Consider the following 20,732-nt stretch of genomic DNA (forward strand, 5'->3'; position numbering starts at 1 on the left):
AACTCATCGATTGACTCATGTCCTGGTCCCGAGCTTAGAGGGACCTCACTCTTAGATATATATATATTGCGGCTAAAAGGATAAAAGGTCGTAAATTAAGTGCAATCCTAAAACGGCAGCATGCATCCCGGTCATGCCTAGTGCGTAAAAGAGATTAAATTCCCACTCCTTTGGTGGGAATGTGAACTAAAGACTTAATAACAAGATTTCATCCATCGGGTAACCGGATAGACACACCGGAACCTTTTGTCTTGCGCCTTTCTCAAATTCTGAATAAATCTGTATACGGTTACGAGACGAAGGTAGCTACTGTGGGCATTAGATTCCTTCCGAATCTATTATTGATATCTGAAATGTGCTACACCCTTTGGTAAACATTAATTAACTTGCGAGTAAAATGCATTTTTGCTTCATCGTAACTAATTTTTAAAAAGTTCACAAAATCAGAAGCTTTCAGGCAGACTAAATCGGTCAGTTTTATTATTCTACTTTTTATCAGGAAGATGCATTCCAGTAATACCAGAATTGTTCTGTTGCATAGCTGTTACGTACAGGTGGAGTGTTTAAACGTGTCGGCTGTAGGACCCGGAAGAGTGTGGAGTTAATCATTGCAACGAATTGCACCTGTTGCATTCAAAGGGAAGCGGGCAGTGCTGCGCTGCTGGGGGCGGCAGGTTTCACAGCACAGGGCAAACTCAATACTTCAAGAAAGCCGAAGAAACAATATCCGTCTCCACGTTGTACTGGGAAAGCGCAGATCGTAGCCCTGCCAACGATAAGGAAATTGCTGGACAGAACCAGATGAAAGGATTGCGACGATTGTAAGTACGTTTAACAGAGTGAACAACTTTTTACCACAGTATCTAGTCACTGTTTCAAGTCGTCTTTGCTTCCGTGTCTGTAGTTGACTCTATACATAATCCGCGTAAAGACAAGAGCCGTACAATTACTTGTCAAAATATGACCCACTGTATTGTGTTTAGCAAATGTACTGTTAACCCGTGAATTGAAGTATCGAATCAAATGTGTTTAAGGAGTATAGATTTGTCTGTACTTAGGTATTAACTCTTAGTGAATGTGGTATCTACATCGATTCGCCGTGAATGGTCTATACAATGTTTAAAAATATATTTTTATTTTATTATTACTAATGTTGGTTTCAGGTAAGAGCCTACAAATCGTGTGTATCCCCAAAAATAGTTCACCAGCTCTTTTTTTGAATGGTTGTAAAGTTATTTGAATACCATTTCCCTTATTAAAATTAATTTCCGTTTTCCGTGTCGGTTGCGCTGGGTCCCATATGCGACATTTGACACAACACGTCACGACAAATACATTTATTTATTTATTTTAACTGATAATTTATCAATAGCCTCTGTGATTGCGCAATATATCGAGTGTGTAAATTAATGTGGTAAATTGAGCAATGATGCGCACAGAGACTGGATAATATAAACCTACCAGTTCCTTGTGGTAGGCTACATTTTAAGGGTCATCTACACATCTGTCACGGAAGGTTTTGGAAGTCTGAATATAAATGAATGTACAACTTGGCGTAACTGGCACTGCATTGTCCATAGAACGTATTCATAGAACGTAAAAAAAATGCCAATCTCCTGTTCAGTTTCCCTTGCGCATAATTCCACACGGAAGCATGTTCCGTCCAGTGCGGATTTAAATATTTACTTTTCTGTTTTGTGTGTAGCAGGTTTCTCCATATATTCTCACACCCTGTCCAACAGACAAAAACCTGCCGTAACCTACTTCTGGTAGACCGATAGTACAATCCAGCAACCCCGTTGTTCTCCTGAATTCTTACAGGAATTGTCCCTTTAATAAATTGTCCCTTAGTTTTCTTTAATACTGAATTGCCTGCAGTTCCTGAAACCCAAAGCCCAGACGGGAGATTGTTGACACTCTCATCGCCGCCTTTATGTCTATGGGGAGCGTATTCTGATAGTGTGACGCTATTTGTGATTGTGATTCGTGATTCGCGGCCAGATTAGCGGTCCGCTCTGATCAACATTGAATAACTCTGTGCCCTCGATTTAAGGACTGGTCGCACTCCTGACCCAACATCGTTGATACTTTTTTATTTGTATCAGTTTAGCCCTTGCTATATGGATATTCAAGGTTACTAATGGTGTATTCGGTGTGAACCAGGGTTCTTTATTAGCTATACTAAATGGGCGGAAGTTTATTTTAAAAAGGATTTTCCACGTACAATTTGAGTACCATGCATGGTACGACTGTGTAAATATTGCAGATGTCTTCAATATGAATACATTTTTACTTATTACCCTCTCGCTATTGGGCCTGGGAGGTATGCCGGCATTGTGCTAATTCAGACCTTCATTGTGATAATGGACTTGCAGTAGTGAAAGGGTCAAAATGGTGTCTACGGTGGTGCGCGTTTGGCCCCTGGGCCCTCAGTAGAATTGCCACGCTGTAACCTACAAGAGCGCTTAATCTGGCTTGCTTGTTTGGATAAGGAAGAGATTCTGTTTGAACAGCGAGTGATCTGCACAGAGAGGCTCCTCCAGCCTCTGCTAGTGCTCACTTCAGCATTGAACGCATGTTTAAAGACCGGGCTCGCTCTTCTGCCTCGGCCTGTTGGAGAGCTCCTGCCTGTTTAAGGTGTGTTTTACATACGCGCATATGGGCCTGTAAATTGAGCTGTGTGGTGGCGTTAATGGTGGCGTGTACACGTGTTGCGTCTCGTTATTCATTAATGAGTGTGGGAGTGGCAGTGCTGGTCCACGCTGGGAAGTAGAGCCGGGTGCCTGCGAGCTGCACCCGGAGCAGGTGCTCAGAAGGTGCACTTCCAGCACGCCCATGTTTGCTCTGCTGGCATTTGAATATACGGACACGACAGCCAATATTTATGAGGTCAATATGAGAGGGTGCGCCCAGGGAACGTTTCTGAAACCAAATCGTCTTGAGGAACACAGGAACATTGCTTATTTTTTCTTTAAAATATGCCTGCTTTTCCTCAAAAAGTAATAGATGGGTGAGACGTGGGCTGTATTCTCTTCTCTATCACTTTCCCTCCTTGCTTTCTACCTGTCTGAATAAAGCACAAATGCCCAAGGAGGGTGAACTGTCTGCTCTCCTTTCATTCAAAGAAAAAAAGTAAGTGATTGTGCTACTTCAAGAAGTTGAGCTATTCTTTTGTTCAGTCCCATTTTTTGTTATTGCAGGTAGGAGTGTATGCCCTGGTGATTGTGTCAATCAGCTGCTCGTGGCATTGCTGTGAAAGCCTAGGATTGTCAGTTGCCTGTTAGGCTTTCATTTTCATACATTGTGGCAGTTATTGCAAGGTAGGTGTGTGTGTGTGTGTGTGTGTGTGTGTGTGTGTGTGTGTGTGCGCACACATGCAGAGATGGTTCCAGAAAAAAATTGTGCTTGGGAGTGGGAGCCACACACACACAGACACCCCATCTCTCACCCTCCCCCGGACCCCTGGGAAAGCTTGCCCTGTTATTCCGCCTTTGCTTTGCCCCTGCATGTGTGTGTCTGTGTGCATATGTGAATGAGGGGGAGAGGAAGTGTGCACTTTACAACCTGCTCAACAAGCTTAACAAGCTAGTCTATTCTTAGACCCCTAAAGGACTTCTGTCAGAATAATGGGTAGTGTCAGTATATGTTATAAATTAACAGGCAGTATGCCTGATTTGTGTTAAAAAATGTGACAAATGTGTAATTACTGAAAAGATCTGTGTAAGCTTCTTAGTGGCTCTAGTGATGAAGACTCTTCCTCTAGATGTGGGGTCTTATAGCTTGAACATTGCAAGCTTGAGTCTGAACTGTGAGATTGGCAACCTATGACCAAATGGGGCACTGTATGCCTTGTTTTGCTCAGAGAATGGTGGGTTTTAGCTGGCTTACTGACCGCTGCATAAACTCTCCTTATCTCATACCTCACCATGTACCTGCAGGTTTCTAGTAGGGTGCAATGGGAGCGACACCCCCACTTGATCTACGTTAGCTCTCCTGTAGTACTGCGTGCCCTCTAGTTTGTATAGCTGTCCCTGGCTTACAGCTATGTGTGCCCTGGAAGTTGATTTACAGTTGGCTGAATGGTGATTCTAAATGCGAGGAAAAAAGGCTTCTGTCTGTTCCCTTCCAGGTGGTCGTCAGATCTGCGTGAGGCTGTTTCTTTGGGGGGCGGAGCCATGCGTCTGTTCCTGCGCCGTCGCGCCTCGCCCCTGAAGCTGGCGATTTTGGGGGGCACGCTGTTCATGGTGGTGCTGGTGGTGCTGCAGTGGGACGTGGGCTCGGACGGGGGCGCCCCTGAGCCCTGGTTCCGAGAGCTGGCCAACAAGAAGGAGCAGGTGCTGGGAGCCGTCATGGGCGCCGTCAACAACCTCCGCTTCCAGATTGGCGCCCCCCAGCCCCCGCCCGCGGAGGAGCAGCCCACCCCCGACCGGCAGTGCCCCCCCGGCTTCTACACCCAGGCCGAGCTCCGGCCCCACCTGGAGAGGCCCCCCCAGGACCCCCAGGCCCAGGGGGCTGATGGGAAGGCCTTCAGCCTGGAAAAGCTGTCCCCTGCGGAGGAGAAGGAGAAGGAGGCGGGGATGACCCGCCACTGCTTCAACCAGTTCGCCAGCGACCGCATCTCCCTGCACCGCAGCCTAGGGGAGGACACCCGCCCCCCTGAGTGAGTATCAGGCCCCGTCTCAAACACCCGTCTCTCTCACCCCGAAATTCCTGCGGGGAATTTAATAGACAGCTGGGATCACCTTTTGGTTGTGGATTTTGTTAGAAGGTATTAAAGTGCAATGGGTCAGAGGGGAAATGACACGTTCCGACCCAAGGTGGCTTAGTGAGTGGAGTGAAAGGTAAAGGGTTCTCAGACCGCCTGTTTGGTAACGCAGTACATGATATCAATGCAAATCTAAGATTGAACTAGTAATTATCTGTGTGTGAAAAGGCTTCTGCAGTCACCTTGGGGTGTTGGCAGTTATTTACTGTTATTTTCAGCACCTGACCGTTTGCTCAAAGGGGGAAGCCACGCACGCCAATCTGGCACTTTTTGCTCTGCCCTCCTCTGAAGGCGTGTAAATGGAGGATGCACACAACACCACTCCTAAAGTAAAATGCAGGGGAACTTTCAGCTCGATGCCCAAAATAGTTCATTTAGACAAACTGAGGGAGTGAAAGAAGATTAAATGCGCAAACAACTCCGTCCAGTGAGGCTACAGCCAGGGCAAAGAAAGGTATTGGAAAGACTGAAATGAAGAATTGACTGAAATGCTCATTCACTTCAATTTCATAAATTTTTGTAGTCTAAGTAAACTATTTTTGGTTGTGACTTAAATGTTTATTTTAGTTTCTGCCTTTTTTAATGTGGGGAGCGTTTGTGAATTCTGCTGCTGGTGCTGTTCATTTTATCTTTGGATTTAGAGGATTTAAAGTTTATTCATTTTTTAAAATACTTATGAATTGGCTTTTCCATTCCAAAATAGGTTTTATGTTTTACAGTAGGCCATGTATCCAGTCATTTTTCTCATTTCCTGTCAAACAAGTTTGAGTCTTTGTATTTCTGCTGTGGTGAGAACCATTTTTTTAATTTTTTTATTGAGTGCAGGCCTGGACAGGGAGAGATTTCACTGCATCATTTACATGATCTAACATTTTCGCAACATTTCTTTGAGCTCAGAAAAGCTGAGGGATGAGGCGGTTATTTATCCCTGTACAAAATGTTTTGCTGTGATCTGATCAAGTGTGCGGCTGTTGGAGTTTGAATCCAATTAGCCGGACGAGCCGGGGTAATCGGCGGAAAGTGTGTCCTCGCTGCCCTTCCAGGAGCGGGTCTCCCCCATGCTCCTGTCCCGCTGCGCCCTCAGTGTGGCTCCAGGGCCCGCTCCTGTCCCGCTGAGCCCAGAGCCTGGCTCCAGGGTCCGCTCGTGTTCGGGGAGCTAAGGGGCGCGGCTCCAGGGTCCTCAAGCGTTCGGGGAGCTAAGGGGCGCGGCTCCAGGGTCCTCAAGCGTTCGGGGTGCTGAGGGGCGCGGCTCCAGGGTCCTCACTCGTTCGGGGAGCTAAGGGGCGCGGCTCCAGGGTCCTCACGCGTTCGGGGAGCTGACGGGCGTGGCTCCTGTTTTCTCAGGTGTGTGGAGCGCAAATTCCGCCGCTGCCCGCCTCTGCCCACCACCAGTGTCATCATCGTCTTCCACAACGAGGCGTGGTCCACGCTCCTGCGCACCGTCTACAGCACGCTGCACACATCCCCCGCCGACCTGCTCACCGAGATCATCCTGGTGGACGACGCCAGCACCGCAGGTAAGCACGTCTCCAGACTCGCCCACTTCACTCACTGATCTCGCAAGCTGGCTCAATGTCACAGCTTGTTCATGACCTAGTATTTTCTGGTTGAGTACACAGGTAATTTGCATGTGTAAGTAAGTTTTACAGCCCGTTTCATAGTACTTACCCCTGAAATTTAAATGGTTACCTAATAAGCACCAGGAATTACTAGGCAATTACCAGGCAGTAAATAAAAGATTTGCCATTGTTTTTTTACACTGACATTCTAGTACTGACTGGTATTTACACTGACTTTCCAGCACCCGACTACACTGACATACCAATTTTTCTTATTAGGAGATTAGATGATTAGCATGATTATCAGGGGGAAAATGTGTAATCCGAGACAATTTTCTGTCTACTCTTGAATTATGATTCAATGATCCAATTTTCATAATACTGCTCAGGGGAAAAAAAGGCTGTGGTCATTAAAAAATTAAATCGTGCTGCTTGGAATTTTTTTTATTTTTATTTTTATGTTTGATGGCTTTCTACATCACTTGCATCACTTGGTGTGTCACTTCCGAACTTCTAAGGCTAGTAGATCTTTTGGTGAAGAATAAGGCATTCCAGTAATACATTCAATTTAATTATACTATACACCAAGTGGTGTTGATGTAGTAAGCCATCAAATATTGAAACAGAAATCAGGGTGGTCACCCCCCACACCTCTGTTTTGTACCGGAATGACCCAGTGGTTGAAATAACGAAAGGCTACAATCTGGAGATTTCAGTGTGGTTATCACTACAACCTATGTCCCAAGGAGGAGCCTTGTTGATTGCATAACAACAGGTTCTGTGTACAGTATATATATGTTTGCTGGTGGTATTTATGAGGCAGAAATGCAGTTTCTTACACTATTTATTTAATAATAGAATTAAGTAATAGAGCTGCTTGTGTAGTTTAACTTGGTGTGCCGCTGCTTTCGTTTTTATCTTTAACTTCAGTGTCAACTGCCCTCCGTATCGCACAGGGCCTAGCTTTGTGGAGGCCACCTATCTCACTCATACACACACACACACACACATACACACACACTCTCTCTCTGTCTCAATCACCCACACACACACCCACACACACACACGTGCACACGCAATCAGGCATGGGCAGGCATCCTGATCTTACTCAGATAAGGTGACGCTGGTCCTTTTTAAGAATGATATGTAACTGTGAATGCCATCATTTGGCGGAACTGTGCCCTGAAAAGAGCGAGGCCCTGAAGTGACAGGAGGTAGCGCGCGGCCTGCGCCTCCATTTCCCCCATGAGCTCCTCCCCCTCTCCACACCGCACACTCTCTGTGTGCACGTGTGTGTGACTGTTTGTCAGTCTGTGAGAGAGGGCTAGAGACAGAGAGATTGCGTGGAAAAAAATGAGTGCTCATCAGTTATCACTGGTCACAGAGCATTCAGTTCCCCAAAATAATACCACGATAAACCGCTTGAGCAGTTTGTGTGTGTGTGTGTGTGTGTGTGTGTGTGTGTGTGTGTGTCTCTCTCGCTGGGTGTGGGTTATTATGAGCATCCCCCCTGTTATGTTTTGACTCATCGTAATCAGTATTTGTTCTTGTTCGACTGCCTCAAAGTCAAATTTGCATATCTTTTACGTTAACCCACAATGTGTGGGGGAAAAAAAACATTAAAGGCATCAGTCTTTCTTAGACATCATATCTGTAAGTTCATTATTTAAAGAAGAGATTGCCTCATTACCGTTCTCCACAGCAAGGCGATAAGGGTGTAAATTGGTGCTCAGTTTCTGTGTTGCTGGTTTTCACGTCTTGAGTGCTGTGTGTCCTTTTACATTGTGACAGCAGTCTTCATATTTTAGTCCATTTTATGGTTTTAATGTAGGTGTGTGAGAAATTCATAGTGGGAGTTATAGTTTTGCAACAGTGTACAGAAAACCACAGAGAAATGTTTTCCATTCTTCTCAGCTTGAATAATTATTGGCAAGGAATGCATAGTACTATGTACTGTCACATACTGACATTTAAAAATCCTTATGAGGTAAATGATGGAAATCTCAATGTTCCTTTTATGAGCCATTTGGGATTTCCACTCGTTGTGGTGCTACAGCACGTCCTGACCTCGGGGACCTCTTGAAGCAGCACCTCTCCCCATCCCTCCCTACCTCCCTGTGAACCTTAATTGTTGTCTTTGTGATTTACGTAGTGTTTCGGTATTTTTAGTTGGCTAGGTAAGCAGTATTTGGATAGTTAAGTTTGGTCACTTTTGCTTTGTTGTTTGTTTGTTTATTTGTTGATATAAAAATAAAATAAAAAAAAGGGTCCTGGGCCTTATCTTTGTTGTACAGGTAGCAATTGAAATTGTACTTCCCTCTAGGGTCTTTCAGCGCACTTACCCCTGGTTATGGGTATGCACTTTGTTGTACGTCGCTCTGGATAAGAGCGTCTGCCAAATGCCAATAATGTAATGTAATGTAATGGGTGTCAGTGCAGCAGAGTGCAGAAAGGCATGAGTCTGCTGCTCCTCTCCCCACAGTCCCCAAGTCCGGCTCCCACGGACATGAGTTGGAGGAAGACCCTTTGAGTGCAGCTCTAGAAAATGGCCTTGGTAATTCCAGCCAGTTGGAATTACAGTACATTCTAGAATATGGGGCCTGTACATGCACTAGAGCAGTGACTTACCCAACAGCTCCTGCATTAAAAATGAAATGTGACATGCCGGCGGGTGCTAACGTAGTGTGGCCTTGTTGCAGAGCACCTGAAGACCCGGCTGGAGGAGCATGTGCGCGGGCTGAAGGTGGTGCGGGTGGTGCGGCAGGTGGAGCGGAAGGGCCTCATCACCGCCCGGTTGCTGGGTGCCAGCGTCGCCCAGGGGGAGGTGCTCACCTTCCTGGATGCCCACTGTGAGTGTCCCGGCATGCCCCATTACCTCAGGAATGCGTTTGGGATTTGATGTCCTCTCCAGAACGGTTTCAGAGGTGGAGTGGGTGAAAGGGGGGGTCTGATTCAGGTGTGTGTGCGTGTGTGTGTGTGTGCGCAGGTGAGTGTTTCCACGGCTGGCTGGAGCCCCTGCTGGCACGGATTGTGGAAGAACCCACCGCCGTGGTGAGTCCCGAGATCGTTACCATCGACCTCAACAACTTCCATTTCAGCAAGCCAGTGCCCACAGCCCGTGCCCACAATCGTGGGAACTTCGACTGGAGTCTGACCTTCGGCTGGGAGGCCATTCCTGACCACGAGAAGGCCAGGAGGAAAGACGAGACCTACCCTGTCAAGTGAGAACCTCATTCCTGTGGTGGTGTGGTCATGTCTGTGGTACGGTGTCTGTGATTGTGTGATGTCAGCTGTGAGGTGTCTGTTATAGTGATACTGATACCACAAGTGTCTGTTATGGCGATGTCTGTCATGAAGTGGGGTGATGTCACTAGTGAGGTTTACTGTAAGTGGTGAATTTATTCAGGTTTTTTTTCCTCAGGACTCCTACCTTTGCTGGAGGACTGTTCTCAATCTCCAAGAAGTACTTTGAGGAAATTGGAACCTACGATGACAAGATGGAAATCTGGGGAGGGGAGAATGTGGAGATGTCGTTTAGGGTGAGCATTTTCCCCATTCTGGTAGTCAGGAGTCTGAGAAGACCCCACACAGATCTACTTTCTTCCAGATAAATTATTTAGTGCTTGTTAAGTCTAGAGACCGCCTACTTAACTTAGCATGAGGTAGAGGAAGGCAATACATTTCTAAATAAGTAATGGCTGTCTTTGAGAGAAATTCTTTAAATCGCAGTCTAGGAAAATATATGCAGAGTGAGTGTTGGGGAATGTTATTGGTATGGCTGACGGGAATAACTGAGTTAGGAACTATTCAGAGCAGCCATTGCAGTGAGAGGGGACCATTCTGGAGCTATTCCAATGTTTCAGGAGGTCTAGGTTCTCTAAATTCACTAAATGACTAAACATGAACTTGTTTTAAATTGAGAGAAGACGAAATGGATCACACTCGATTTGTCCCACCTCACATATTCAGACTTTAAATGGTCGACAAATTGAAATAGTTGACTCATATAAGTACTTGTATAAGGATATAAGTAATCTGCCTGGACAGCACATTTTCCTTTAAAGCACATGCAGAACACGTCATCCATAAACTCAGTCAAAATTGGTTTTCTGTATAGAAACCAGGCTTATTGTCCAAACAACTATTCTCCCTTTGCTGGAGTTTACTGTTTACTGCTATGCCTCTCAGTCCACCCTTAAGACATCGGATGCAGTCTACCACAGTACTTTATCACAAATTATAAATATTGAACTCACCACTGTGTTTTATATGAAAAGGTTGGTTGGCCCTCCCTAACAATTAGGAGGCAAAAAGGCAAATTACCTTATTATCTTTTATCTCTAATTTCTTTAAAACATAGTATTATCAACACTTGGTCTCATAATAACCTCATCTTATATATTCCTTCCATAAAGACTTAGGTTTTATCTAAATGGAATGACCAGCAACAGTCTCTGAAATTGGACACTCATTTCATTCAATGATTTTAAATTCAATGATTCTACAATCTCAGACTTATTTTTGCTTATGCTTGTATGTGTTTTACTTGACTGTCTTGACTTTTTCTGTCTGTGCTTCACGTTGTGGGTAATGTGTGTTTGAGATGAATCTGTGTCGATTGATTTTGTTGTAATGGGTATCTCTTCAAAAAGAGATCTTTGATCTCAATGAGACCTCCTGTTTAAATAAAGGAATAATAATAATAAAAAAGAAAATTGGCATTACATACAATACATTGTTAAAACCATGCAATGCATTCTAACTCCTGCACATGTCCTTTTCAAATACAATACTCTGAAAACACACCATACCTATGGGGCCGCTCTGTGCACAGGTGTGGCAGTGTGGCGGTCAGCTGGAGATCATCCCATGCTCGGTGGTTGGGCACGTCTTCCGCACCAAGAGCCCCCACACCTTCCCCAAGGGCACTGAGGTCATCACGCGGAACCAGGTGCGTCTGGCCGAGGTCTGGATGGACGACTACAAGAAGATCTACTACCGCCGGAACAAGAACGCAGCCACCATGGCCAAAGCGGTGAGGCCTGCCTCGCTGCTCGTCTCAGGAAGTGTGAAGTGATGAAGCATATTACTATTGCTATCACATACGTACAGTTGTGTTCAAAATAATAGCAGTCCGACATGACTTACCAGATCAATCACTGTTTTTGGTAGAAAATATATTACTACATGGCAAATAATTTACCAGTAGGTGTAGTAGAGTCATAGAAAACCAACAGACCCAACATTCATGATACACATGCTCCTGAGTCTGTGTAATTGAATAATTAATTGAAAGAGGCGTGTTCAAAATAATAGCAGTGTGGAGTTCAATTAGTGAGGTCATTCATTCTGTGAAAAAACAGGTGTGAATCAGGCGGCCCGTATTTAAGGATGAAGCCAGCACATGTTTGCATGCATTTCTCTCTGAAAACCTGAGAAAAATGGGTCGTTCCAGACATTGTTCAAAAGAACAGCGTACTTTGATTAAAACGTTGATTGGAGAGGGAAAAACGTATAAAGAAGTGCAGAAAATAATTGGCTGCTCGGCTAAAATGATCTCTAATGCTTTAAAATGGAAAGCAAAACCAGAGAGACGTGGAAGAAAACAATAGACTACCATTCGAATGGATCGAAGAATAGCCAGAATGGCAAAGACTCAGCCAATGATCAGCTCCAGGGTGATCAAAGACAGTCTGAAGTTACCGGTGAGTACTGTGACAATTAGAAGATGCCTGTGTGAAGCTAATCTATCGCCAAGAAGCCCCCGCAAAGTCCCACTGTTTAAAAAAAAAAAAAAAAAAGGCACGTGCTGAAGAGGATATAATTTGCCAGAGAACACATCAACTGGCCTAAAGAGAAATGGAGAAACATTTTTTGGACTGATGAAAGTAAGATTGTTCTTTTTGGGTACAAGGGACGCAGGCAGTTTGTCAGACGACCACCAAACACTGAATTCAAGCCACAGTACACTCTGAAGACAGTGAAGCATGGTGGTGCAAGCATCATGATATGGGGATGTTTCTCTTACTATGGTGTCGGGCCTATTTATCGCATACAAGGGATCATGGATCAGTTTGCCTATATCAAAATGCTTGAAGAGGTCATGTTGCCTTATGCTGAAGAGGAAATGCCCTTGAAATGGGTGTTTCAACAAGACAACGACCCCAAACACACCAATAAGCGAGCAGCATGTTGGTTCCAGACCAACAAAATTAAAGTTATGGAGTGGCCAGCCCAATCCCCGGACCTTAATCCGATTGAAAACTTGTGGGGTGACATCAAAAATGCTGTTTCTGAGGCAAAACCAAGAAATGCAGAGGAATTGTGGAATGTTGTCGTCATCCTGGGCTGAAATACCTGTTCATAGGTGCCAGAAGTTGGTCGATTCCATGCAACACGGATGTGAAGCAGTTCTCAGAAACCATGGTTATACAACTAAATATTAGTTTAGTGATTCACAGGAATGCTAAATCCTGAAGATTTTTCAGTTTATACAGTAAATATTTGAGTTTCTAAAGAAAAATGCAGACACTGCTATTTTTTGAACAGCCCAATATTCATTTTTCTTCATTTTCTGTAAAGTAATTAAAAAATTTACACATTTTTCTTCATGTTTTGATTTAGGATATAATGTGCAGTGTTCCCAATGCATCGAAATAAAAACTATTATAAGGATTTTGAGCTTTACTCACGTTTTTAAACACACTGCTATTATTTTGAACACAACTGTATATGAAACCAGTCCTTCTGTTAATACACCTCACTGGCCCATAGGTGTGAAATTATATAATCTTACTGTGATATCATTGCTCAGAGACCGAATATTATTTTTATTCTGAAAAAGATCAATGTAATTTGTGGACCCTTTGGAAAAGTAATAGCAGCAAATCTCCCCTGGTGGGAGAACATAGCAATGGATGAGAGACCATTCCTCCATGCAGGATCTCTCCAGAGTCCTTGGGCTTTCCTTATGGACTCCTCTCTTCAGCTTACCCCAGAGATTTTCAATGTGGTTTAAGTCAGAGGACTGGGATGACATTGCAAAAACTTGAATCTGTGGTCAGTGAAGCATGTTTTGTGGGTTTTGACCTATGGTTTGGTCATTGTCCTGCTGGAAGATCCAGCCATAGCCCAGGTTTAGCTTCCTGGCAGATTGTGGTTGGAGTCCATTGTGCCATATGTCCTTACAAGTTCCTCAGGCCCTAAGAAGAAAAAGAGCCTGACAACATCAAATACTCAGCTCCATACCTCACAGTGGGGATTAGGTTCTTTAACACATGACCATCTTGCTAATTATGGTAAATGCTCTCTCTGTTCCAAAGTTCCAATCAGACCTGGGTTCAAACCGTCCAAGGTGTCTAAGGGACCTTTGTACTGTGAAACCACCCCTTCAGTAAACTCCAGATGCTTGGTTTTGTTTACTGTGCTCAGTAAGGATTTGTATATATTTTGTATGTTTAACCGTTTATGTATTTTTGTACTCATTACCAGACTTGCAAAGGTCATTTACCATCTATCTCTTTTGAATGAACGGTTCTTTGGCTTTTCCTATGCTAATGGTTGACAAAGGGATTTTGCATGCTTGTTACCTCATTCCATCACTATAGTGAAACTAGTGATGGAATGACACAATAGAGTTCCTTTTAGATGGAGATGAACTAAATTAAGTAAAAAAATTATGTATTGCCTGTTTAATTTTATTTACAATAATTTTGACACCTATGGTTTTCAGAAGAAATGAGTACTTGGTAAAACACATGGAAATATAATGGCAATAATTCTGGAGTTCACAGTTGTGTATTTGTTTTGGATTCAAATGCTTTGGATTCTGTGCTCTATTGATCATGCCTTCCAAATAATTCATAAGCATGACAGTGGCATCTAATAGTAGCTTTAGAAACTCTGCTTGATGATTCAACCAACTTCTATCATTTTGAAATTGGCTGTAATTGGTTGATTTGTGAATGTCAACAACTCTTTGTCTAATTTTAGTTGTGGGTGAACTTCCCCATATTGATGGCTGACGACAGTAGTTGTTTGCGTGTCACCTCATATTTGAGCCACAGTGAAACAGGAAGTACTGAATGACCATACAAGAGTTCCTTATACCAGGGCAGGGAGAGACAGTGGGCTGATTTGTAAGCTGGTTTTCTTTGCTACACCAAGTACCATGCTAATTGAATCTACAACATACACCAATACCAGTTGACTTGTAGATTAGTCCACAGTAAAGAGTTCAATATTGGGCTGCAAAAAATTTTATACTTCACGGACTGGTCCAAAACTGGTAGCTTAAAGATTCAGGTAATATAAAAAAGTCGGGGTTAATTAAATGACTGCCAACAGTAGGCATAGAATCCAGAAACCAATACAAGTGCCCTCCGCCCATCCTTGCTGCAGAGGGTGTGTGTGACATGTCTGCTCTAGCGGGAGGCACACTGGAATAACACGTCACTGTCCTTTCACCTTTATTCCATTATTTATGCAACAGCACATTCCTGCGCCCGAGCTCCCCTTGGAAACGTCAGCCACCCCTATTCCCTTTTCTCATTCTGCCTGTCCCCCCCCCCCCCCCCACCCACAGAACAAGTACGGCGACATATCTGAGCGAGTGAACTTGAGGGAGAAGCTGCACTGCAAGAACTTCACGTGGTACCTGCAGAACGTCTATCCAGAAGCCTTCATTCCTGACCTCACCCCGACCCTGTTTGGAGCGGTAAGCCCGACCGGTTTGTCTGTGATCCCACCCCTGGGTCGAAACTTGGTCTGCACAGCCAGAAAAGGCCGGCAGTTTACATTCTAAGAGGGGTTGTTCCCCTGTAATGTATTGCCTGAGAGGTTTTGTGCTAGCTTAAAAGTGTCAAGCTTGAGTCCTGGAGGTCTTGTTTTTTTTAGTAATTTTAATATGAGTGGGAGGCTCCCAAATTCCTCATGGGTGGCGTCATCATATGTTATTAGTGACTCATTGAGCTGTGCCAATTATAGCATTTTACAGTAGACAGGAAGTCTTTAGATTTGTACATCCGTGATTGATGGCTCATGGTGGTGATTCATGATGCCTCTCCCCTTTCTCTACTGTATATCCATCTCTCTAGCTGATAGCTAATGCCTTTCTTGTTCTAAGTCAAGTCAAATTCCCTTCATAGGCTTGATGCAAGTTCACACTCATGTTGACCGTGCATATTCTGAAATGCAATTAACGTTTGGAACAAGGGTAGAAAAAATTATTTCTCTCTGTCTCAATTCAGGAGTCCTTTATTGGTTGCCATAATGCAAGGTATTGCCAGAGCATTATATAAACATTAAAATGTATCTCTGTCTCGATCTCTCATTCTCTCCATCTTTTGTCTCCACACAGATCAAGAACTCTGGTTCTCAGACCTGCCTGGATGTAGGAGAGAACAACAACGCAGGAGGGAAGCCCATGATCATGTATACGTGCCACAATATGGGTGGCAACCAGGCAAGTCTGCGAGTGTTGCTAGTGAAGATCTGATGTGCCCAAGCATGCCACAAATGGTGACCAGGTACACCTGAAAGTGTTGCTATTGGTGACCAGGTACGCCGGAGCGTGCTCCGACTGACATGGTGTGGCGGAGAACTCCGCTAAGGGTGGTCAGATTTTCTGGAGTCTGTACTGGTGAGCAGATATGCCTGGGATGTTGCGAACAGGGACCTGGTATGCCTTTATGGTTTAGGCATAATGCTTAATGCTTAATGCTCCTCCAATGAAGTCCATGATCTGTTAACAATGGCCTTCTGTGATGTAATTTCATCTCTAAAACAGTGCATTGATCTGACACAAGGTGGCGGTACTGAAAACATTGTGTTTATTTTTATTTTATTTTATTTATTTTTTTCATTTTTGTTTGGCAGACTACACCATATTGGCCCGGGATGCTTTTCGCTTTGTTATGCCTTTCTGGCAGATTGTATATGAAGGGGAACCGGACCAATCCTCGTCTCAGCCTTAAAATGGGCCCCTAATTATTAACCTTTTAACCTGACTAGAAAACTGGGGTTGCTCCCATTTCCAATTTTTTTGGGTGCATTCATTGAATATTTCGGCTTTAAACAAACTGGTTTCTGGTCTTCCTGTAGAACCCGTTAAACAGTCAAAACCTCTTTTCCTCTTGCATGCTGTTTGTTAACCCTTTGATTTGCATTCCAATGTATCAAGAATGCTACGTCTCATGACACAGCAAGACTGGAAAGTGTTATTGCTTCCATTTGAAGCCAGCTTCATAAGTCTATCTTCACTTTGCATCCTGCCTTCACCCCTGGTTGGGGAAGAAATGTGTAGTCTGAAAGGAAGGGGCAGAGGGAACAAATAATATAAAGAACTGTGTTGTATAGCACATCAGCTTGGTTTTACATGCACAGCAGCAGTGTTCAGAACACTGTATCAACCATCATGTCTCCTTACAGCACAACATTTCTTCAGATTATGTTCCACTGAAATTGCAGCTTTGGTCTTCCAGATAATTTCAGCGGTACAGTACTGTGCAGAAGTACAGTCTTAGTCACCCTTGACTTGATCATATTATGGGTTTTTTTTGTGTGTGTGTGTGTGTGTGTGTGTGTGTGTGTGTGTGTGTTAGTATAAAAGAACACATTTGAGATTTCCAAATATTAAATTATTTTACAGAGAAATTTAATTTTGTATTTAATTTTAAAAAGTAACATATTACTATAAGAAATTAATTACTTTTTACATAAAAACTTGATCAAGGCTGTCTGAGATCAGAAGCAAGGAGCCAACCAAAGTCTGCAGAAGAACTGTGGCAAGTTCTCCAACATGCTTGGAACTGTGGCAAGTTCTCCTCCCTGCTGATCGTCTTAGCCAACGCTGTCCTGCAGTTCTATATCTCAGAGAAGTGATGCAGTTTTAAGGATGGTCACAAAAAATATTGATTTGATTCAGTTTTTAACTATTCTGCCAAATTACTCAAGTGTAATGTAAAATGTATTGTGCGTTTATTTAGGACCTTTCATTGGACAGAATGTTATACAGGTGCCTAAGACTTTTGCACAGTACTGAACATACTTCAATTATCATGAGGTATGGACATAAAGATAAATTCCGACAATATGTAAATTGACTCATTTGCGTACTTTATTCAAGATGGCGGAAATGACTAATTTTTGTAGCAGTCTATAATCTGAACCAAGTAAAATATTGTTAGAATCTTTCAGTGTTTGAAAATTGTTTTGAGCCATTTTCTTTTTAAATCACCAATACCCAATTTTTCTATAAATTTCAGATTTTTCATGAAGAAAAATTATGAAATTTCAGGATCTAACAATGACATTTGTAAAGCTGTACCCTAAAACTTTAACAAGAAAATAATTGGCTCAAACACTCTTCTGGATATGGAGTAAAAGTTTCATGATGATAAGATTACTATGCACTGAGAAAAATTAGTCGTGTAATATCGTCCAAAATCAGGTTTTGAGAAAATCGACTCCAAAGATAGAAATGGTAAATAATGATACTAATTTCACCATACACATTCAAAAGGTGGTATTATCCTGAAAGTTGATTAGTTCAGGGATGATTTGCAGCAGTAAACAGAAAAAGGGAAATTTGACTGAAATTTGTATATTCACAAATTTGTGGAAGAGAACCTTATGTTTGAAATACACTCAGTGAGCACTTCATTAGGTATTTATTAGACTTATTTAGACTTCTACTGATGTAGCCTATCCACTTAGAATTATGATGTGTTATGTGTTCAGAGATGCTCTTCTGCATACCACTGTTGTAATATGTGGTTATTTGAGTTACTTCCTATCAGCTTTGACCTGTCTGGCCATTCTCCTCTGATGTCTCTCATTAACAAGGCATTTCTGTCTACAGAACTGCTGCTCACTGGATTTGTTTAGTTTTTTGCACCATTCTTTGCAAACTCTAGAGACTAGTGTGTGTGAAAATCCCATTAGATCAGCAGTTTCTGAGATACTCATTACATTATATTAATGGCATTTGGCAGACGCTCTTATCCAGAGTGACCTACAGTTGATTAGACTGAACAGGAGACCACCCCCCCCCCCCCCAGGAGCAATGCAGGGTTAAGGGCCTTGCTCAAGGGCCCAACGGCAGTGTGGATTTTATTGTGGCTACACCACAAATCGAACCGCCAACCTTGCGGGTCCCAGTCATGTAAATTAACCACTACGCTACAGGCCACCTTCAAACCATCATTCCACGGTCATTCCACTGTCTCTTAGATCACATTTTTTCAGGATTCTGATGGTCGATGTGAACATTAACTGAAGCTCCTGACCCGTATCTACATGATTGAATGAATTTCACTGCTGCCACACAATTGGCTGATTAGATAACCGCATGAATAAGTAGGTGTAATAAAGTAAAAATGTTCCTAATAAAGTGAGTGTTATATAATGATATTATGAATATATAATGAAAGCAGTTGGTTTGTTTGAATGAAAGCCATTGATAAAGTGAATGTAGCAACTGAATTGTCAGACTTTGTTGATCGGCCACCCAGTCAATAACACAGAGGTGTGTGTATATGCTGTTTTCTCTGCAGTATTTTGAGTACACATCCCACCAGGAGCTGCGGCACAACATTGGGAAGCAGCTATGTCTGCAGGCGATGCACGAGCAGATCATCGTGGAGATGTGTCAGCTGAAGGGTCGCGGCACAGCGGTGGACCCGAGGCAGCAGTGGGAATTCACCTCGGTAAGGAGCCCACGAACCCCTGTCCTACATCACATCAGACTGCCATAGAAAAGCCACAGTGTCTGTGGCATCTGCCCTCGCTGCGATAGCTGCATGTTAAACATATTATTATTTTTATTATTATTATTCACATATTTTATCCATTTGTAGACCTTTTGGATTTCCTTTGAACCAAAATGCATTTTCTCTCAGGGTAGAAGCCAAAATGTCCTCAGTTCCCCCAATAGAACCCCCTGTTCCTCCTCATGCGTATCTGCAGCGTAGGACTGTGTGCTGCCCATGTTAGGAGTGTGACCTGTCTCTGTGACCTTCTCCAGGAGCAGCTCTTACGGAACCCGTCGTTCGGAAAGTGCTTGACCCTGAAAGAAGGCAAGATACTCATGGCTCCATGTAACCCGGCTGACATCAGCCAGCACTGGGCCTTCAGCTGACCCCTCCACCGGTGAACCATCCAGGAACCAGTCAGACGGGCCCTTCCCATTGGACTTGAATATTACAGAAATATACAGAGGAGCTGGATTGAGATCCTCTGCACTGCGTATCTATGCGCAGGAGTCCTGGACCGACGACTGTTTTAAAATGTATATAGAGTGGGGACAAGATGAGATGGGCTTGAATGATGGAGGACTTCAGCTTGGACCAAAAGGAAAACTGTAGACTGTGCATCCCTCTGGGATGATCAGAAGAGGAACTGCAAACTGAAAACGAGTGCCTTTTACACTCCAGTCCGTAAACTGGCTTTTATTTCTGTGTCAAATATTTGTGTATTACAGAGATTATAAAGAAAGAAAATGTTTGTGATTTACTTTTTATTTTTTGGCTAGAATGATCTACAACCACAATAGCCTTTCCATATTTCTTGCCAGAGAAGCAGAAGTGTTTTTAATGTATACATTTTATTGACCATTGCATGTGGAATCTCCTGATCAGAACACTGAGCAGGTAAAAACAGTGCTGACTTTTATTTATTTCTGTTTGAGGCAGTGTTTCTTAAAAAAGGTAATCATCCACAAAGAATGGGAGTCGACCATTTACATGTATAACATTGTACTTTTTATATTTACTGATTATTTGCATACTCCCTGTGTCTAAAGGGGAGATTGAGTATGGTGTCTCATTTGCAAATTATTTGAATGGCAGCAGGTGAAGCTTGTGCTGAAATATCAGTACACTGATATGTGACACATCTGGATGAATCAAATGACTGCAAGCTATGTGGAGACCCACATGCCTCCAGGGGTGCATCCAAATGCTCAGAAACCTCCACTCTTCCCCTCCCACCATACTTCTGGGTAGGAAACAAGGTGGTTGTGGAGGAAAGGACATTTTTTCAGTGTTGGGATGCACCCCAGGTTTGTTTTTTTCATGTTGTACATACTGACTGATATTTATACTGTTTGGATCAGCTGATAGACTGTGGTCTATGATGAAAGTAAATGTCCAGATTGTTTAATGATGGGTTCATTTGTGTAGCATTGTTTAAGTAAGACAAACCCTGGGTGCGTCCCAAGAATGCATCGTCCTTTCCTCCACTCCTCCACTCGGCCCCATACTTCCAGATGGAAGGAGGAGACGAGTGGAGGAAAGGACGATACATGTTTGTAATCCTTGCAGAAGCAACCCAGTTGGGTGTGGTTGTATGGCTGCTCAACAGTGACACCTCCAGTCAAGTCAAGTGACTGACTGAAATCGTGGACAGGA

At 43.4% G+C, this 20,732-nt stretch overlaps 1 protein-coding gene across 3 annotated transcripts; it reads left to right on the forward strand.

Annotated features, from left to right (window-relative positions):
• The first annotated feature begins 571 nt into the window (after window positions 1-571).
• On the forward strand, window positions 572-20,300 carry galnt6 (UDP-N-acetyl-alpha-D-galactosamine:polypeptide N-acetylgalactosaminyltransferase 6 (GalNAc-T6)). 3 transcript variants are annotated; one of them, XM_061258426.1, is made up of 12 exons: window positions 573-825; window positions 3,201-3,320; window positions 4,130-4,660; window positions 6,110-6,282; window positions 9,024-9,173; window positions 9,311-9,545; window positions 9,746-9,863; window positions 11,159-11,359; window positions 14,909-15,040; window positions 15,683-15,787; window positions 18,879-19,031; window positions 19,349-20,300. In XM_061258426.1, the coding sequence occupies exons 3-12, from the start codon at window positions 4,176-4,178 to the stop codon at window positions 19,460-19,462; spliced, it is 1,866 nt and encodes a 621-aa protein (XP_061114410.1). In that variant the 5' UTR covers window positions 573-825; window positions 3,201-3,320; window positions 4,130-4,175; the 3' UTR covers window positions 19,463-20,300. The 3 variants fall into 3 exon arrangements, with proteins under 3 accessions (XP_061114408.1, XP_061114410.1, XP_061114409.1); XM_061258425.1 differs by having other exon boundaries at window positions 573-821; XM_061258424.1 differs by lacking the exon at window positions 3,201-3,320 and having other exon boundaries at window positions 572-821.
• The last annotated feature ends 432 nt before the right edge of the window (window positions 20,301-20,732 follow it).

Source organism: Conger conger, chromosome 10 (genome assembly GCF_963514075.1).
Source record: "Conger conger chromosome 10, fConCon1.1, whole genome shotgun sequence".
Lineage (NCBI taxonomy): Eukaryota > Metazoa > Chordata > Actinopteri > Anguilliformes > Congridae > Conger > Conger conger.